At 44.1% G+C, this 16,091-nt stretch overlaps 1 protein-coding gene across 1 annotated transcript in view; it reads left to right on the top strand.

The window, feature by feature from the left end:
- The window catches only part of LOC124133708 (exosome complex component RRP45-like), a 33,929-nt gene that overhangs the window by 15,826 nt on the left and 2,012 nt on the right, over positions 1-16,091 (top strand). Inside the window, exons 6-13 of the mRNA XM_048388279.1 lie at positions 808-847; positions 5,961-6,043; positions 8,420-8,552; positions 10,946-11,034; positions 12,522-12,677; positions 13,790-13,820; positions 14,673-14,814; positions 15,434-15,506. Coding sequence (XP_048244236.1) covers positions 808-847; positions 5,961-6,043; positions 8,420-8,552; positions 10,946-11,034; positions 12,522-12,677; positions 13,790-13,820; positions 14,673-14,814; positions 15,434-15,506 — 747 coding nt within the window. The remainder of the gene's footprint in view (positions 1-807; positions 848-5,960; positions 6,044-8,419; positions 8,553-10,945; positions 11,035-12,521; positions 12,678-13,789; positions 13,821-14,672; positions 14,815-15,433; positions 15,507-16,091) is intronic.

A 16,091-nucleotide genomic window follows, 5' to 3' on the forward strand; every position in this document is an offset into this window, starting at 1 on the left:
CACACACTGGTTGATAGCCTCAACCCCTTGGTAGTTGAGTCACATTGAACACGGAGAATTTTTCTGAAAAATGTCGCCGATTTAGAATCTTGTTGTGACTCAAGAATCGTGATACTTATTGATATGAGAGGTAAGCCTAGCTAGACATCTTTCTGGGGTTTGTTGTCAGGCATCTATAGATATTATATTTAAGAATTGACTTCAATATGTACATGGAGGTATAAACATAGAAACCGATGTCCACACTTTCCATAAATCAACTACAAAACATATTGAATGCTTGAAAATAAATATGTCAACAATAATAACATCATAAAGTGGATATTCAATTTTTAATTAAAAAAACATCATTCAGCGCAATATAATGCAACACAAGCCCAACCCATTCTATTATCAGCCAATCAGGAAACAGTGAGTGAGAGAGTTTGGGTTAACGCCGCTTTTAACAGTATTTCAGTCATATCAGGGTGTGTCAGCTTCATGTAGGAGGGGAGCCCGAAGTGATGCAGGTCTCAGACGTTTACAGCATTGGTGAAACCCACGAGTTTGGGTACGGTGCTGACAAACCTGTAAACATAATCGGGATGAACCAAGATTCGAACCCACAATCATAGGTTTCTAGATGGCCATAGGGACGTAACTCTGTGAATTGCAGCGCCTTATTGACCGGGCCACAGTGTTCCCCAGGAAACAGTAGCAGTGGGCATGGCCTTTTGTGTTTGGTTTCTTTTTATAACCTAAAGACAAAAAATAGCTAATTAAATGCTTTGGAATCACTTGAACTCAATTTTTTTGGGCATGTTTCAGACGTCCCGACGTGACAGTTTCAGGGGAGGAGGTCACAGTGGTAGGTACTTATTGCTTGTTGAAGAATATGGCTGTCTGATTGGTCACACACTGGCTTGTATAAAACCTTGCATGACTGATATCTGGCCAATAATGAGGTCCTGGTGTTACCAACTTTGTTTGATGTAATGTCACATGCTTGTCTCAATTAGATTTGTCATACTCTAATATCATTCTCTACATGTCAGCTTCATTGTGTACCTGGGTAGGAGGTCTATAAATGGTCACAATGACCAAGGGGTCAGATGCCACCCTGCTGTCACCTTACTTTTGAATAACCAAGGGGCAGTAACTCTCAACTGTCGCCCTGCTGATGAATAACCAAGGGGCAGTAACTCTCAACTGTCAGCCTGCTGATGAATGACCAAGGGGCAGTAACTCTCAACTATAACCCTGCTGATGAATCATGCTCCTCACAGCGATAGTACGTTCCCGGAGCTCTCTATACTATCGCTGCCACCAGTCAAAACTCCCCACTGTGAATAGGTGGCCACAACCATGCTTGGAGTTGAACTCGCAACCGAATGACCGTTATGTTTACAAACAAGTGACGACTGTCGTGACGCCGAATACACTTATCGCTGCTAAAATACTTTCTTCGTTTGTCAATTTGAATTTCTGTTTCATTAAAACTATCGTGTTATTGATATAGTAAGAATGTAAGGGAGAAATTGGTTGATTTTCCGTTAGTCTGCAATCTCGAACCAATCTGATTACCAAAACAACAAAGTAAATTCATTTGGAAAATATGGTCAGTCGTAAACCTTTTCAAATTGAAATATGATGGCCTTCCCAAAGACATAAACAAAAGTATAAACATTACTACATATGGGGTTGGAGGGCAAATTTCAAGATTCTTGAAATGGCCGCGCCCACACTGGTGGCAGCGATGTTACCGAGAGTGTAACGAAGGTGTCACGCGCTGGGAAGGAGCTTGCTGATGAATGACCAAGGGGCAGTAACTCTCAACTGTCACCCTGCTGATGAATGACCAAGGGGCAGTAACTCTCAACTGTCACCCTGCTGATGAATGACCAAGGGGCAGTAACTCTCAACTGTCACCCTGCTGATGAATGACCAAGTGGCAGTAACTCTCAACTGTCACCCTGCTGATGAATGAACAAGGGGCAGTAACTCTCAACTGTCACCCTGCTGATGAATGACCAAGGGGCAGTAACTCTCAACTGTCAGCCTGCTGATGAATGACCAAGGGGCAGTAACTCAACTGTTACCCTGCTGATGAATGACCAAGGGGCAGTAACTCTCAACTGTCACCCTGCTGATGAATGACCAAGGGGCAGTAACTCTCAACTGTCACCCTGCTGATGAATAACCAAGTGGCAGTAACTCTCAACTGTCACCCTGCTGATGAATCAAGCTATTCACAACGATAGCCTGTTCGTGGAGCTCTCTATACTATCACTGCCACCAGTCAAAACTCCCCACTGTGATAATTGGTCACAACCATGCTTGGAGTTGGACAACAGACCGTTGTGCTTACAAACAAGCGATGACTGTCGTGAGGCCGAATACTCTTACTAAATTGTTTTCTTAGTTTGTCAATTTGAATTTCTATTTCATTTCAACATGTAATTGGTATGGTAATAATGTAACGGGGAATTTGAGTGATTTTCCATTTGTCTGCAATTTCGAACCAATCTGATCAAACAAGCAAGAAGTTAAATTCATCTGGGAAATAGGGTCAGTCATAAACCTTTTAAAAAATAACTGTATGCAAAAGTATAAACCTTACTACATTTGGGGTTAGAGGGCAAATTTCAAGATTCTTGTAATGGCTGCGCCTATACTGGTGGCAGCAATGTTAAAGAGGGTGTAAAGAAGGTGTCATGCGCTGTTTTACTGATGAATGACCAAGGGGCAGTCATTCTCAACTGTCACGACCGCCTCCGTGGTCTTGTGGTAGAGCGTCCCCCCGGAGAGCGGAAGGTCCAGGGTTCGATCTCGGGCCGCGTCATACAAAAAGACGTTAAAAGATTGTACTTGTTGTTACCCTGTCTGGCGCTCGGCATTAAGGAGCTAAAACAAGGACTGGTCGGCTCGGAGTCAGTATACTGTGTCTGAGTGGGGTATTCATGTTAAACTGCGGCATGGTATCTCAGTGAGCTAGCACTATAAATCGGCATCAGTCCGGACTAGTACAAGCAGCCACACACACACATACACGTGCATGCACGTCGCTATATAAGTGCAATAATCTTGGACGCGACGTTAAACCCAATTTCACCTCACCTCACCTCACCTCAACTGTCACCCTGCTGATGAATGAACAAGGGGCAGTAACTCTCAACCGTCACCCTGCTGATGAATGACTAAGGGGCAGTAACTCTCAACTGTCACCCTGCTGATAAATGACCAAGGGGCAGTAACTCTCAACCGTCACCCTGCTGATGGATGACCAAGGGGCAGTAACTCTCAACTGTCACTGCGACTCCGACACACCTAATTTGCAATCACTCATTAATCTCGTTAATCCGACACGGTGATCATCTGCCCGCGAGTACACAGCCCGTGTTATGATGCAAGACGAGTCGGCTGGCAGCTGCATATTACAACGGCTGCAGAGATAAACTTGCTTAACAACAAACAATTAATGCTTTAAATAAAGAAAACAGGATTTATTACATGCTTAGATTACCTCAATCTCATTAAAATCAGATACAAGTTCTCGCAATCGCCGAGGACATCCCATTACAGGTGGTCACGTCAGAATAACCTTTCCCAAATTATGACCGACCAATGAAATAACTAACAGGAAGTTAACATAAGCCACTTAGTAAGCAGCTTTCTTAGCTTTGCGGTACCAGTTTCAAACTTGCAACTTCCATTCCATTCCAGTATGAATAAGTCATACAAGTTGTTTTGTGTTGAGCTTTAGAAGTTGCATGATTAGAAAACATAATCCGTTAACAATGTAACATAACAATATGAATATTTCATTTATATTTTTTATTACCGTATATGACCGCGGATAAGCCGACCCCGTAGATAAGCCGAGGTGTTAATTTGACCATTGAAATACGAAAGAAAATGGTATGACCCGCAGATAAGCCGAACCAGGAATTAAAAGGCAAAAAACACTGCGAAGTCGGACTGCAAGACATGTGCCGGTACTCGCAGATATTCAAAAATATAAGATGAAAAACGTTGTAATTATATTGAAAAAGTCATTATTATTTCTAATAAAGATTTAACAAACCAGTCATCCACTTTCATAATGTGGGAAGCTGTTTCTCGTGGGTTTTTTTAATCTCATAATGATCGTTATATGTTGCCATCAACAACGAAGCGCCATTTTGTGAATCGGTGCATATAGAATTATGATCCCGTGAGAAAATATATCGACTAGTGCGAAGACGCGCAGTTTGAATTCAGCATCGTAAGCGTGGCGTTTTCGTTTCAAACTCATGATGAGAATGTCAGTCAGTAAAAATATACCAACTTTTATAACCCCCTTACACCACTATTGTATGTTAATCCAATTGAATTAAATAAACTATCATACTATGAACACATTGAATGACCATCACTTACTCACAGGCTTCTCCAGTTTAATAAACTAATCTCTCGAAAACAAAGGAATTAAGCCCCTACTCCCAACACGATCGCTAAGCACCCACAACTTGAAAATGTTTGTGTAAACAACATGACAATACCAATCGGCCCGTTATTATCAATGCTCATTTCCTTGTGTACCGTGTTGCTTTAAACAACAGGAAGCAATCACAGTGGTCACCGTTTGTGACGTCACAGGAAACAGCTGATCACATGTTTTTGCAAATGGCGAACGGAATAACTCGCAGATACAGTTGTTTATTTGCCTCTTTCAATAAAGGTAGACACTTGTTCACTATCAATTTATGAACTTTGCAAAACGTACGTAATAGCTATTGGCGATTTCATTTGGGGATTATATATTATAGCTGTGAATTACATATATTGTTACATGTAAAGATCGCGGAGTTTACGAAGAATGATAAACTTTGAACATTCAATTGAAAACTTATTATCGGAAGTAGTAACATGCATAACTTTTTTTTTAATAATGACAACATTGGTGTATAATAATAACTTTATTGATAATTTATAACAATAATGTCTCTAGTCGTGGCAACTTCCAAACTTTCGGGAAGTTGTTATCTAACGGACCGTCATTCAGGCGATGTTTTTGACCGATCACGATCTGAAAAATACTATCATGAAAGTGTATCCCGTGGATAAGCCGACCCCTTTCTACAGAATCTTTTTTCTGGTCCTCAAAATTCGGCTTATACGCGGTCATATACGGTACGTGTTTGTATCGTTATCTATCGTGTAGTTGTCCAATTTTCGATCACAAACGTTGATACTACTTTATTTCATTTATCCGACATACTCGTTAATCCAACACAATCATATGCAACAAACAATGTCGGAATAACGGGACTTGACTGTAGTTGAAATAAAATAGAAATTCAAATTGAAAATAAAAGAAAATAATTTAGTTGTGATAAGATTTTTCAGCATCATGATAGTCATCAGTTGTTTGTAACCATAACGGTCAGTCGGTTGCAAGTACAACTCTATGCATATTTGTGGGGAGCTTTGACTGGTGGCAGCAATTACGCTACTCTTGCCCAGACTTATATAAGGGCTGCTGTGATATATCTGGAGTATTGCAGAATGAACGTGGATGCAAACAAACAAGGATACTGTGGAAGGATACCTACTGTGTGTGAACTCACGGAAGAAATACATTTTCTGCTGGTTGTTGGGCCTGGTGTTGCCTGATGATATAGCTTGATGTGCAGTATCAGTTGTGGGTTTGTCTGTACCAGGCCTGACTATCTGTCACTTTCCTGTTACTTGATGTCTGGCTAATTGGTGATCCTAATGATATAGCTTGGTCCTCACAGCGTTATCCATTGACGACCACTGGCTGGGCTGACATATTGCTGACTCTGACAAGCACAGTTTCGTAAATCAGCATTTATGACTCACAAATTTGATGCCAGGCTCATGCTGATGTAGTGGGAATCAATACTGACTACATTACACCACAATCGTCATGTATTACTTTCAAAGTAAAGTAGCATATTGTATACTGTGTGTTCCAGCACAGCCCAGAGGAGCGAGACCCTGTACCCCTCAGTGTCCACCATATGCCCATATGCTGCACATTCGCCTTCTTCACGCAAGGGTAGGTCACGGTTAGGCCATGTGTACAAGGGGAGGTCATGTGTACAAGGGGAGGTCATGTGTACAAGGGGAGGTCATGTGTACAAGGAGAGGTCACGTGTACAAGGGGTGGTCATGTGTACAAGGAGAGATCATGTTTACAATGGGGAGGTCATGTGTACAAGGGGAGGTCATGTGTTCAAGGGGAGGCCATGTGTACAAGGGGAGGTCATGTTTACAAGGGGAGGTCATGTGTACAAAGGGAGGTCACGTGTACAAGGGGAGGTCATGTGTACAAGGGGAGGTCATGTGTACAAGGGGAGGTCATGTGTACAAGGGGAGGTCATGTGTACAAGGAGAGTGAGTGAGTATGGTTTTACGCCGCTTTTAGCAATATTCCAGCAATATCACGGCGGGGGACACCAGAAATGGGCTTCACACATTGTACCCATGTCGGGAATCGAACCCGGGTCTTCGGCGTGACGAGCGAACGCTTTAACCACTAGGCTACCCGACCGCCCCTGTACAAGGAGAGGTCACGTGTACAAGGGGATGCCATGTGTACAAGGGGAGGCCATGTGTACAAGGGGAGGCCATGTGTACAAGGGGAGGCCATGTGTACAAGGGGAGGCCATGTGTACAAGGGGAGGCCATGTGTACAAGGGGAGGCCATGTGTACAAGGGGAGGCCATGTGTACAAGGGGATGCCATGTGTACAAGGGGAGGCCATGTGTACAAGGGGAGGCCATGTGTACAAGGGGAGGCCATGTGTACAAGGGGAGGCCATGTGTACAAGGGGAGGCCATGTGTACAAGGGGAGGCCATGTGTACAAGGGGAGGCCATGTGTACAAGGGGAGGCCATGTGTACAAGGGGAGGCCATGTGTACAAGGGGAGGCCATGTGTACAAGGGGAGGCCATGTGTACAAGGGGAGGCCATGTGTACAAGGGGAGGCCATGTGTCCAAGGGGAGGCCATGTGTACAAGGGGAGGCCATGTGTACAAGGGGAGGCCATGTGTACAAGGGGAGGCCATGTGTACAAGGGGATGCCATGTGTACAAGGGGAGGCCATGTGTACAAGGGGAGGCCATGTGTACAAGGGGAGGTCATGTGTACAAGGGGAGGTCATGTGTAAAGGGGAGGTCACATGTACAAGGGGAGGTCACATGTACAAGGGGAGGCCATGTGTACAAGGGGAGGCCATGTGTACAAGGGGAGGTCACATGTACAAGGGGATGTCATGTGTACAAGGGGAGGCCATGTGTACAAGGGGAGGTCACGTGTACAAGGAGAGGTCATGTGTACAAGGGGAGGCCATGTGTACAAGGAGAGGTCATGTGTACAAGGGGGGTCATGTGTACAAGGGGAGGTCATGAGTACAAGGGGAGGCCATGTGTACAAGGGGAGGTCATGTGTACAAGGGGAGGTCATGTGTACAAGGGGAGGTCATGAGTACAAGGGGAGGTCATGAGTACAAAGGGAGGTCATGTGTACAAGGGGATGCCATGTGTACAAGGGGAGGCCATGTGTACAAGGGGAGGCCATGTGTACAAGGGGAGGTCATGTGTACAAGGGGAGGTCATGTGTAAAGGGGAGGTCACATGTACAAGGGGAGGTCACATGTACAAGGGGAGGCCATGTGTACAAGGGGAGGCCATGTGTACAAGGGGAGGTCACATGTACAAGGGGATGTCATGTGTACAAGGGGAGGCCATGTGTACAAGGGGAGGTCACGTGTACAAGGAGAGGTCATGTGTACAAGGGGAGGCCATGTGTACAAGGAGAGGTCATGTGTACAAGGGGGGTCATGTGTACAAGGGGAGGTCATGAGTACAAGGGGAGGCCATGTGTACAAGGGGAGGTCATGTGTACAAGGGGAGGTCATGTGTACAAGGGGAGGTCATGAGTACAAGGGGAGGTCATGAGTACAAAGGGAGGTCATGTGTACAAGGGGAGGCCATGTGTACAAGGGGAGGTCATGAGTACAAGGGGAGGTCATGAGTACAAGGGGAGGCAATGTGTACAAGGGGAGGTCATGAGTACAAGGAGAGGTCACATGTACAAGGGGAGGCCATGTGTACAAGGGGAGGTCATGAGTACAAGAATAGGCCATGTGTACAAGGGGAGGTCATGAGTACAAGGGGAGGCCATATGTTCAAAGGGAGGTCACGTCTACAAGGAGAGGTCATGGTGATACAAGAGTATGTACATTATGTTGCAAGATTAAATGTATGCTTGCAGAAATGGAAGGGCTTGCTTGTTTTTTTCCCTGAAACGGAATAAAATTATTTTTCATGTAAAGGCACATGTTTTGTAAAGGTTGGCAACTGTTTCTGTACAAACTGTTTCTGAATGTGTTTTGAAACATTAAAGTAATATGTTTTGCTAAACTTGACAGCAAGCACCTGTTGGTGGACCCAAGCCTGGTGGAAGAGAAGGTGATGGATGGAAAGATGGTGATAGGGATGAACAAACACCGGGAGATCTGTATGCTGCAGATTACTGGAGAAATGCTGCTACTCAAGGAACAGGTGCTTGTTTTGTTTGCTCCCTCTTTAGTGTAAAGATTCACCCAAGTGTCTGTGTACTGGCTGAAAAAAACGGTTGGCGGTGTTTCCATTGTCTAAGGCTTTGCTATTTACTGTGCAGGGTTATCTCCCTTGATCATATCGGGTCCAAGTTTTGGTTTCAGATCCTACATTACGATCGTTGGCTTGTCACCACCATACCTATGCTTGGGGTTTTCCCCAATGTGGTGAACATCTACAACTTTGAATGGCATTTACTCATGAGGAAGAGAATTATGGATGTCAATTTCTTTAACCTCATAAAATCCAAAAATTCAATTCATCTTCCCTAACATCTAAGACATATATCCCTTTGGGCTTCCAATTCAAGTCGATGTAACAGAATAATGTTTCAACAACTCTCAAAACTTTCTGGACATCTTTAGGAAGATTTGTACAATAACGTTCACATTTAGAGAACTTAAGTGAGTAGGTTTTGTTACAGAAGTATTGCTTTCAAAACTGGATTGTTTGGGTTTTGCAAAGTGATCCAGCTATAGGGCCTTTTTCATTATACACAAGTACATGTACATCAAGCTACGAGGGTGTCTATTACTGTTTGGGTAGTTTTAAACCTTCACTTTCAACTGATTTAGACTGTCTGTCATACGAAGGTCAAGTGTTTCACCTAGTGAATATGACTGAAAACAATAGTCTTCGGAAAAAATCATCTTCCACGTAAAAATATAATCAAAAGATTTTCAAAAAGGCCAGTTACAACCCTTGCCGAACAAGGCTGGGATTCCGGAGTTACATTTTGGCTGGACCAACAAGTCTATGCATAGTCCAATCAACATTGTGTAACAAACACGATGGATTTCGGTCAATTGCAGGATTTGCAAAACATGTGTACCACCAACTGGTAGGCAGATATTTTGCAATTTTTTCATGTTTTTAATGTGATTTGTTTCCCTTTCCCGGGGGGGCGGTCGGGTAGCCTAGTGGTTAAAGCGTTCGCTCGTCACGCCGAAGACCCGGGTTCGATTCCCGACATGGGTACAATGTGTGAAGCCCGTTTCTGGTGTCCCCCGCCGTGATATTGCTGGAATATTGCTAAAAGCGGCGTAAAACCATACTCACTCACTCACTCCCTTTCCCGGGGTAAGACCTGTTTTACTACAATAATGATCTTGATTATCAATCAGATCCACTTGAATGGGCGCCGCCATTTTGTTTGAAGCAAATGCAAGTGATATGAGAGAAGGAATCTGACTAGTGGCGCTACGATCGAGCCTTGAAATTCCAGCCTAGTTCAGCAAGGATGGAAACTGGACTTTCATCGTCAGTTAACACTCTTGCCTCGGGAAGATGTGCTTCCATCTTGTGGATTGCCTGGGCCTGGAATTCCTGGATGTCCAAACATCTTAGCAGACGCTCTATCCTGGCCAGGCAAGGTGGCTCCCACAATGAAAAGTTCATCCTGAGACCTTCAATCTCGAGGAACAACATCGACCCCACTGCAGCATCCCCTCAATTCTTGGCTGAATACCTGTTGTACCTGCACATTCCACACACCCTAAGGGAGGTACCATCACAACCTACCTGGTGGCCATTAAAACAGGGTTGACGGTTCCAGAGGATCGAAAAATGACAAAGGTTCCGGAACTGCAGGCCCTCCTGTGTTCCCTCTGCCTTGAGAATCGATCAGAAGGCCAGGTCTCGACCACTGCGTGGGATCTAAACATGGTATTTCGGCGTCTGCTTGGACATCTGTTCACAGCAATTGCTCCATCAGATCCATCATGGTCATTGCAAGCCACTACCTGATGCATGAAGGCTTCCAGGTTTGGTCGTCACCCAGCAGTTCACCATTTAAAGACGTCAGTAACCTCTCCACCTATCTGGATCACATCTGCCAACCGCCGCACTTTCCGATTCAGATGCAATAAGGAGTAATGCGGGATAAGGTTAAAAAATTAGTAAAATCAAAATATGTTTTACATTTGTATCGGGGCCACCCGTTGCAGAGCTGCCTCTCCCACAATGTCTTGACCTTATGTTCCAGCAGTAATGTGAGGATGTGTGACGTCATCACATCCGTTAGCGCAGTGCAATAGGGACTGCCTCACAACTGGTTGGAACAACTTCTTCTTCAGCACTACTTCATGCAGCTTCGTTTCCTGTCAAAGAAAGCAGTAAATCCTTTACATGCGACAAGTATACAAATGTAATAAATATTTAGACATTACTACCGGGGTAATTATGTAAGTGCTTACTGGAGGATCATTTAACTGAAATAATATGTTGCCTTGTCAGGAAAAGTTTCCTGATGGAATATATTTGCTTTTACTTACTTTTACTTTACTTTTACCTGAATTGTATCTTGCAACACAATAATTTTGTTTTTCCTTTTGCAGGTGTTGAGGTGTTCAAATATAGCAGTTGTCAAGGTAACAGAAATATCAGAACTCATCCTGAAGGCTCTGGAGAATGACAGAGTAGCAAGGTCAGTTGAAACAGTGCTATTCAGCAGTATTCTGAAGTATGACACAGCTAGTCAGCAGTATTCAGAAGTATGACACAGCTAGTCAGCAGTATTCTGAAGTATGACACAGCTAGTCAGCAGTATTCAGAAGTAGGACACAGCTAGTCAGCAGTATTCTGAAGTATGACACAGCTAGTCAGCAGTATTCAGAAGTAGGACACAGCTAGTCAGCAGTATTCTGAAGTAGGACACAGCTATTCAGCAGTATTCAGAAGTAGGACACAGCTAGTCAGCAGTATTCTGAAGTATGACACAGCTAGTCAGCAGTATTCTGAAGTATGACACAGCTAGTCAGCAGTATTCAGAAGTAGGACACAGCTAGTCAGCAGTATTCAGAAGTAGGACACAGCTAGTCAGCAGTATTCTGAAGTATGACACAGCTAGTCAGCAGTATTCAGAAGTAGGACACAGCTAGTCAGCAGTATTCAGAAGTATGACACAGCTAGTCAGCAGTATTCTGAAGTATGACACAGCTAGTCAGCAGTATTCAGAAGTAGGACACAGCTAGTCAGCAGTATTCTGAAGTATGACACAGCTATTCAGCAGTATTCAGAAGTAGGACACAGCTAGTCAGCAGTATTCAGAAGTAGGACACAGCTAGTCAGCAGTATTCAGAAGTAGGACACAGCTAGTCAGCAGTATTCAGAAGTAGGACACAGCTTGTCAGCAGTATTCAGAAGTAGGACACAGCTAGTCAGCAGTATTCTGAAGTATGACACAGCTAGTCAGCAGTATTCAGAAGTAGGACACAGCTAGTCAGCAGTATTCAGAAGTATGACACAGCTAGTCAGCAGTATTCTGAAGTAGGACACAGCTATTCAGCAGTATTCTGAAGTATGACACAGCTAGTCAGCAGTATTCAGAAGTAGGACACAGCTAGTCAGCAGTATTCTGAAGTATGACACAGCTAGTCAGCAGTATTCTGAAGTATGACACAGCTAGTCAGCAGTATTCTGAAATATGACACAGCTAGTCAGCAGTATTCTGAAGTATGACACAGCTAGTCAGCAGTATTCTGAAGTATGACACAGCTAGTCAGCAGTATTCTGAAGTATGACACAGCTAGTCAGCAGTATTCTGAAATATGACACAGCTAGTCAGCAGTATTCTGAAGTATGACACAGCTAGTCAGCAGTATTCTGAAGTATGACACAGCTAGTCAGCAGTATTCTGAAATATGACACAGCTATTCAGCAGTATTCTGAAGTATGACACAGCTATTCAGCAGTATTCTGAAGTATGACACAGCTAGTCAGCAGTATTCTGAAGTATGACACAGCTAGTCAGCAGTATTCTGAAGTATGACACAGCTAGTCAGCAGTATTCTGAAGTATAATGTTACACCTCAGTAAATGTATGCTGACCTGAATCAGCAAAGTGCCATCAGTATTTTGGAGTATGCTGTTTGTATTCAGTCGTGTGCCACTAACAGTATGATTCTATGACAGGGCATCGGGTGAGAAATGTGGCTTTGCTGAATCCGTGGAGCCAAAGAAAATAACCACTACAAAGACAGACCGGCAGGATGTTGACATGGAGGAAGATGCAGCAGACAAGATGGCAGAGGCATCACACAGTAGTGACGATGATATGCAGATTGCCAGGTGAGTTCTTCGAAGCAGTAAGCTGTAAGACCGTCCCATGACAAGCCATTTCAGACTAGCAATTGACTGGGTCATGGGTGGGAGGTTAGCCTAGTGGTTATAGTGTTGGTTCATCACGCCTAAGACCTGGGTTTCATTCCCAACAAGGTTACAAAGTGTCCTTGAATGTGAATGTCCAGAATATCACCAAGAGGGGCATATAACCGTACTTTATTTAAGATTCAGTTGAATATTTTATGCACTTACTGACTTGCTTATTTACCTCCCGTGGGGATTCGTGTTAGTACTAGCCCCCGGCAACTTAAGCTGGTCATGAGAGGCGATCTAATGGATCGGTTGGTCAGACTGTGAGTTGGTTGATTGTGTGTCATTGTACCCTGACAGTGTGCATCGTTGCTCGCAGTATCAATCATATGCAGTGAGTGAGTCAGTGCGTGCATCTTCCCAAGGCATGGGAGTTATCTGACAATAAAAGTCCACTTTCCACCAGTTAACTACAATATTAATATTAGTCACACAAAAATATAAAAATGCTATTACCTCACAATATATTATTGAAATCAAAGTGTACAGTCGTTTGTCGTTTGCTGAACAATATTTCAAATGTCAGGTAACGCTACTAGCATTAGTTTCATAACAGTTTAGGTTAGGGTTGGTACTAGGTTTGGTGATATGTTAATTTTATTATTTACTACAGTCAAACCTTGTTATCTCGAACACTGATAATTACCCGTGTCTTGAACCTATTCTCCTCCTGCCTCAATATATCTCAAATAAAAGGCGACTATGCTTGTCATAAAAGGCGACTAACGGGATCGGGTGGTCAGGCTCGCTGACTTGGTTGATACATGTCATCGATCCCAATTGCGTGGATCGATGTTCGTGATATTAATCACTGGATTGTCTGGTCCAGACTTGATTATTTACAGACCGCCATCATATAGCTGGAATATTGCTGAGTGCAGCGTTAATCAACAAACCAACCAACCAACCAAACGTTATCTCAAATGTCCGGATATCTCGAAGTTACAACACGGTCCCGTTATGTTCGAGATTTAGGATTCGACTGTATGTGTGTTCTGGAGTTTTTATCCAGTCTTGTAACATTTCAGACCAGGGGATAGTTCTGAAGTCAAAGTCCTGGTAAGTATAACGGTTTCAGTTAATACTGTAGTGAATATGTAGACGCATAACATAGAACACTAAATGGTTTATTAATTTTAATAGTTTTGTTTTCTTTCAAACAAATACGTACTTTATGTCCTTACGGAGCAATGAAATAAATAATTGTGTCACTCTGATATTGGATGCAGCTAACGTTGCCTATGTCCTTTACTCACTGAATGCTGAATATCACAATGAGCCTATTTTGGGTCAACATGTTTTCAGCAATGAAGACAGAGCTGACTCATAGCTAGCAATGTGTATATTCTTTCAATGCAGTGTTTTTGTTACAGATGCGTTTTATCTAGCAAGTTGTAATGGGACTTGGGGGGCATGGGAGGCCCAGTCTAAGGCACCGCAATAGTTGTGCAGAGTTGCGTCCCTTAAGTTTGAATCCCGGTTCGCTCCAAATATGTTTCTAGGTTTGTCAGCACCATACCCGTGCTCGTGGGTTTTCCCGAAGTGGTAAAAATCTGAGACCTGTATCCCTTCAGGCTTTCCTCCCACATTAAGCTGACACGTCGTGATATAACTGGAATACTGTAAAAAGGGCGTTAAACCCAACTGTAATGGTACTAGCATCTGTACCAAAATGTCACAAGAACAGAGAAGTTGATATTCATAAGTCAGTTGATGCTACAGCTTCTTAAGACCGTGTTTTCATCACTGTAAACTGATCCGATTCTCCCAGTTCTGATGTTTCCTGCCTATCATTAGTTGCTTGTACTGCTGATATTTTCAACCACTTGTCATCAACATCCAGACACCTTGATACAAGGTTATGATGACTGTATGCAGGTATCCTTTAGCCCTGTTTTCACTGTGTTCCAGGACAAGGGCCTAGCTGCTATTGGAGAGGGAGGTCAGAATACGTGGGACATGGACGACGATGCTGCGACAGAAGCCGTGGCAGATGCTGCTGCTGCTGCGACCTCATCACGTCTACAGGGCAAGGGAGACAACCAACATCAAGGTAGGATGCAATGGAATCAACAAGAGGTTCATAGAGGTTTTGTGATCAATACAAGGACACTCTGTGACTTCCTGATTAGTTAGGGGCGGTCGGGTAGCCTAGTGGTTAAAGTGTTCGCACGCCCAGCCAAAGACCCGGGTTCGATTCCCGACATGGGTACAATGTGTGAAGCCCATTTCTGGTGTCCCCCGCCGTGATATTGCTGGAATTTTGCTAAAAGCGGCGTAAAACCATACTCACTCACTCAACTCACTCCTGAATAGTTATAGAAGATTTATAGAATATTTGGTGTTGACATTGAAGTAAGGGAATAATTCTTCACTTTCTGTATGCAGCAGTTGCCCCTATGGGATTGTAGGGTCCCCAGTTATATATGCTTGTAAGAATCAGCTGAAATGGATTGATATGGATTGAGTGGTCAGGGTCTGTGACTTGCTGTTGATGGCATGTTACTGTCCTTATGGCATGGATCGGTCGTCAGGCTTTCAATGACTTGAATACAAGGCTTATTGGTTTAGGCTGGAATAGTGCTGAGCGTAGCCTTAACTACGTTCACTCACTCGCGTATATATTCATCACTCTCAAATCCTCATATTGGCATATTATCATCTCATTTCAGTCATTGACCTTGACAGTGGCAGTGAAGAGGAGACAACTGTGACGCTGAGTCATGATGACCTTCAGACTCACAGGTGTGTACCTGGGAGGGGGTGGGAGTTGACCTTCAGACTCACAGGTGTGTACCTGGGGTTGGGAGTTGACCTTCAGACTCACAGGTGTGTACCTGGGTTGGGAGTTGACCTTCAGATTTACAGGTGTGTACCTGGGGGTGGGAGTTGACCTTCAGACTCGCAGGTGTGTACCTGGGGTTGGGAGTTGACCTTCAGACTCACAGATGTGTACCTGGGTTGGGAGTTGACCTTCAGACTTACAGGTGTGTACCTGGGGGTGGGAGTTGACCTTCAGACTCGCAGGTGTGTACCTGGGTTGGGAGTTGACCTTCAGACTCACAGGTGTGCAGCTGAGGTTGGGAGTTGACCTTCAGAGTCACAGGTGTGCACCTGGGGGTGGGAGTTGACCTTTCAGACTCACAGGTGTGCAGCTGAGGTTGGGAGTTGACCTTCAGAGTCACGGGTGTGTACCTGGGTTGGGAGTTGACCTTTCAGACTCACAGGTGTGCAGCTGAGGTTGGGAGTTGACCTTCAGACTCGCAGGTGTGCAGCTGAGGTTGGGAGTTGACCTTCAGAGTCACGGGTGTGCACCTGGGGGTGGGAGTT

Source organism: Haliotis rufescens, unplaced genomic scaffold (genome assembly GCF_023055435.1).
Source record: "Haliotis rufescens isolate VD_foot unplaced genomic scaffold, xgHalRufe1.0.p SCAF_7, whole genome shotgun sequence".
In the NCBI taxonomy this organism is placed as follows: Eukaryota; Metazoa; Mollusca; class Gastropoda; order Lepetellida; family Haliotidae; genus Haliotis; species Haliotis rufescens.